The sequence below is a fragment of the Emiliania huxleyi genome (genome assembly GCF_000372725.1).
Source record: "Emiliania huxleyi CCMP1516 chromosome Unknown EMIHUscaffold_1761, whole genome shotgun sequence".
Taxonomy (NCBI): domain Eukaryota; phylum Haptophyta; order Isochrysidales; family Noelaerhabdaceae; genus Emiliania; species Emiliania huxleyi.
Genome location: NW_005200822.1, coordinates 1 through 4,279, shown reverse-complemented (window position 1 = coordinate 4,279; position 4,279 = coordinate 1). Strand labels below are relative to the sequence as shown.

Below are 4,279 nucleotides of genomic sequence, written 5' to 3'. Positions count from 1 at the left end.
GCCGGGCGGCATCGCCAACGCGTCGCACTTGACCTTCGATGCCTTGCATGCCACACAAGACTTGAGGGGGGTGGGCATTCCACCCGATTTTTTATTCAAGAGTGCTTGTAGCGCGCGACACCGGTCCCTCGCCTGCGTTGGGATGAGGCGAAGACGCGTCAGGGGCGCGGAGAGAGGCGCGGCGGAGAGCGCCGCAGGGTTAGGATGTGTAGGGTGTGTCGCCCGGGTAGGCTGTGTAGCCGAGCGCGCCGACGGCTCGCGCGAGATTGAGGTACTCTGTGCCCCAAGCGTGAGCTGTGGCTGTGTGAGGGCCTGGGCTGCTCGGCGGGGAGAAAAGAATTCTTCGGACGCGCTCTCTCACAGAAAAGAAATCGTGCTGGTGCTAAACGTTGATATTGAAAAGGAAATCGCGCTCACGGACTCCACACCCGAAAGAAAGAGAGGGGGCTCGCAGGAGAGGTGACGAGTGAACTACAGGTAGTGGGAAAGAGAGGCACACCGCTGGCTGAGAAAAAACAAAAACGGGGGTAGACACAATGCTAAGTCTGTATTTTGTATTTTTGAGCCACGCTGAACGAAATGAACGTAGAGCCGAACGGGAGGGAGCCGGGGAAGAAGACTCCGAGGAGGACGAAACACCAGTGGTGGTAATCCCGTCGTCAGCTGTCACGATACACCCGAAGGGGACCCCTCCAGATCGAGACGGACTTCATGAACGGCCGAGCAACATTTCTTCGTTAATATTATTAATTGATGCTTTTTGCACGGCTGAGCCCCCCCCCCCCCCCCCTCCCTCCCCCGAGCCCTCTTGCACAACAGGAATTAGGTGCCTGGTAGGCTTGGCTGCAAAGGGGATTTTCGCGTTTTGTTTTTTTATTCAGGGTTTTGCAACTGATTCCGTTTGATTCAGATTTTTAGCAATACCAAACAACTCTAACACTCACACGTCATTTGGTTTTTGTTTTTTCCGTTTGCAACAAACGGAATCAAGAAAGAAAACATCCAAAAGCAGGCGGCGTCTCATGCTCGACCAGGATCGCCGTCCCGGCGCGAGAATGCAGCCGGGCTTGCCGTCGTCCAGCTCTTTTTGCTTCGGCTCGTCGTCAGCGACGCGCCAGTCCTGGCGCAGCCGCCCCGCCGTGCGGTCCACGGCCTTGCAGCCCGTCGACGCGCCCGACGACGTGACCGCGGCCGAGATGGAGGCCTTCATGGACCACATCCAGCCGAGCTTGTACCAGCCGCCCGACGACAGCGACATCGCCCATGAGTTCACGGCGTGGCTGGCGGCGAGACGTTGCGGACCGCCGCCGGTGCAGGCCGCCCTCGCGACTCGCAGGCCGACGTCGCCGCACCCGACGCCGCCGGCGGCGAGGAGTCGCCCGACAACGAGACGGGGCGCGCGACTCCGCCCGCACCTGCGCCGGCGGCGGCGTCCGGCCGCCGGCGCCGGCGCAAGCCGCTCGCCGGCGGCGGCGGCGAGAAGGAGAACGCGGACGTCGAGATGGACGCGCTCATGGTCGAGCGGCCCCGGCCTGCGCAGACGGAGCAGCGCTGGCGCGCCGTCCTTGCCGCGCGCCACGAGGATTACGACCGGGAGCTCGAGAAGGACAACCCGGAGCGGCCGTGGCACAGGGTGCCACACTTCCAGGGCGACATCAAGGCGGAGTGCGAGCTGTGGGCGAGGGTGGTGCGCGCGCTCGGCGAGGCATACGCGCGTCACCACTGGGTCATCGACCGCGTCGAGTTTGACCCCGACCCCAAGAACCGCTCGCGAGCCGAAGCCACGCGACGCAGGCGTCACAAGAGGCTGCGGGAGGCGGCGAAGCGGGCGGAGGAAAAGGCCGCGGCTGCCGCCGCCGCCACCGCGACGCCGTCGCCCGCCGCCGCCGCGGCGGCGGCGGCGGAGGCCTCGGAGGGCGCGGCGGCGGAGGAGGAGCTGAATGCGGTGCGGCGAGCGCAGGCAGGAAAGACCGCTGCACGGCTGTTTGACGACCTGGAGGACGGCGAGGAGGAGGGGGAGGGGGAGGCGGCTCGCGAGGCGTCGGCGCGCACGCTATCCATCACCACTGATGCCTTGCTGGGCGTTCTCGACGCGGCCGACGGAGGCACCGTCGAGACGAAGGACGCGTACCAGACGGCGGACAAGCCGCTGGGCGAGGGGGAGGCAACGGAGGCGGTCGAGAAGGACAACATCACCATCGCCTTCAACAGGAGCATCGTCCGCGAGGTGCGGCGGCTCCTGCAGACGTACGGCGGCGATCACAGGCCGCCGAGCATGGGCGCTGAGATGCACTACGAACTCGCTGCGATGGAGGGCCCGTACGCTGACCCGAACGCCTTCTCGTGCGACCCGGACTCGCTGTCCACGCAACAGCTCGACGCGCGTTTGCTACTGTGGTACCGGCAGTGCCTCCCCAAGCCGCCGCAATGGCGCGCCGACCCAAAGCTCAAGCAGCAGCCCTGGCGCGGCGCCGATGGGCAGGAGCTGCTGCTGCCGCAGTGCTGGCCGTTGCATTGGCTGACGCGCGCGCGGCTGCTCGGCGCGCGGCGCGGCGTCGCGCTGACGCTGCGCGAGGCGGACGCAGAGGCGCACGGCGAGGCGCCGCACGCGCCGCAGCTCGTCGCGGACGCAAAGTTCGCGTTCGAGGTGGCGCTGCGCGAGCAGCAGCCCGCAGGCGCTCTCTATGAGAGCTACCGCCGCCTAGCGGCGGCTCTCGCGCACTCGCGGCGCACTCGCGCGGGGCTCGCGCTCCGCCACCTGGCCCTTTGCCCGGCGTGCAGCGACGCCCTCTGCTTCCCGGCGCAGCACCTCCCGGCCGTGACGCGCTACACGCTGCCGCCCGTGGTGCAGCGCGCCGGCTGCAGCGATTGCGACTACTTGGCGATGCGGCGCATGCTCGCCGCCCGCACGTCGTCGTACAACGAGTGCACCGCGAAGGACGCGGCGGAGTGGCTGCGCGGGCTCGAGCAGGCTGACGCCGTCAAGCACGCGTGGGGCGTCGTCGTCGTCGACGCCATCAACCGCCCGCCCCACGCGGCGACGCGGCTCGCCATCATGGAGGGCACGTTCGACCACGACTCCTTTGCCGCGTTCCTGCGGGCGACGCCCGGCGTGGCCGTGCCCTATTGTGGGGCGCATGGGCCGCCGCGGTCCGCGGCGGACGATGCGCCGATGCCGGGCGCGCCACCGGGCGCGCCGATGCCGGGCGCGCCGATGACGGACGCGCCAATCCCGGGCGAGCCGCCGGCCCCGGCGGCGGCGGAGGATGCGCCGATGCCGGGCGGCGGGCAGGACGCGCACCGTAACGGCTGCGCGTGCCCCGGGGGCTGCCCGGGCGTCCCCTCGTTCCTCCCGTTGAATCCGTGCTGCGAGTGCGAGTAGTGAGTCTCCGTCGTCGCTTCCCACACTGCGCGGCGTGTGGGTGGGGGTCTCTGTTGATCACTGTACTGTACTCTCGCTCTCTCTCTCGCTCGCTCGCTCTCTCGCTCGCTCGCTCGCTCTCTCTCTCTCTCTCTGTGTGTGAGTGTGTGTGTGTGTGTGTGTGTGTGTGTGTGTGTGAGTGTGAGTGCGTGTCTCTCGCTGAGCTAATTCCTCTGACTCCCGCGCCCGATCCTTGGACCTTGTGGTTGCTGCGAAGTGCGCGAGGAGAGTGAGAGTCTCGTCGTCGTGTCGGGCGTAGCTGCTTTTTGGAAACATGTTTCTACTCGTTGGACCGGAGATGGGGGGGCAGGTGCACACCCCCTGCGCTGCTCAATCTCTGAGATGTTACTCCAGACACCGTACCGCCGTGTCTGTATCTCTCGTTGGTCGTTCTCCCAAACATCTCCCGCAGCTCAAAGCGATCTCCCCTAATCTCCACGGCACCCACCGCCCGCGCACACTACTCGCCGACGACTCGAGAGTCGCGCGCACGCACAACCCAGCCGTCGAGCAAGCGGTCATGACCAGAGGCGCCCGCGGAGGGACAACCGGGATCGCCCTCGTCTGAGCCAGAGCCAGCCCCTGGCCCCTGGCCGCGCGCGCGGCCTTCTCTCCGGCCCGCATCCACCGCAGCGGCGGTCGCCGCTGCGAAGACCGCGGCCGCGCGACACCTCCACGAGCTTACGATCGAGCGCCCGGAGGTGCTCGGGCTGAGTGACGTCGCGAGACCTCGAGACGCCTGCGCACGCCCGTGCACGCGGCAGAGCGACAGCGGCACCACCTCCGTCGGGCGCCGAACAAACTTTGCTTGTCGTTTTGTCTCTTCCCTCTCACCGAAGGTCTAAAACATTTGGGTTC

The 4,279-nt window shown here is 67.0% G+C and overlaps 2 protein-coding genes across 2 annotated transcripts; both read left to right on the top strand.

The window, feature by feature from the left end:
* Positions 1-1,025: 1,025 nt before the first annotated feature.
* On the top strand, positions 1,026-2,159 carry EMIHUDRAFT_373543 (hypothetical protein; the record flags this gene model as incomplete). The annotated part of the gene is made up of 2 exons (XM_005783809.1): positions 1,026-1,753; positions 1,795-2,159. Coding segments are annotated over exons 1-2 (974 nt in total), but the record flags the coding sequence as incomplete, so codon positions are not given.
* An 84-nt stretch (positions 2,160-2,243) lies between these two features.
* On the top strand, positions 2,244-3,707 carry EMIHUDRAFT_373541 (hypothetical protein). The gene is given in 3 exon segments (XM_005783808.1): positions 2,244-2,800; positions 2,816-3,552; positions 3,567-3,707. The coding sequence occupies 2 exon segments, from the start codon at positions 2,276-2,278 to the stop codon at positions 3,380-3,382; spliced, it is 1,092 nt and encodes a 363-aa protein (XP_005783865.1). The 5' UTR covers positions 2,244-2,275; the 3' UTR covers positions 3,383-3,552; positions 3,567-3,707.
* The last annotated feature ends 572 nt before the right edge of the window (positions 3,708-4,279 follow it).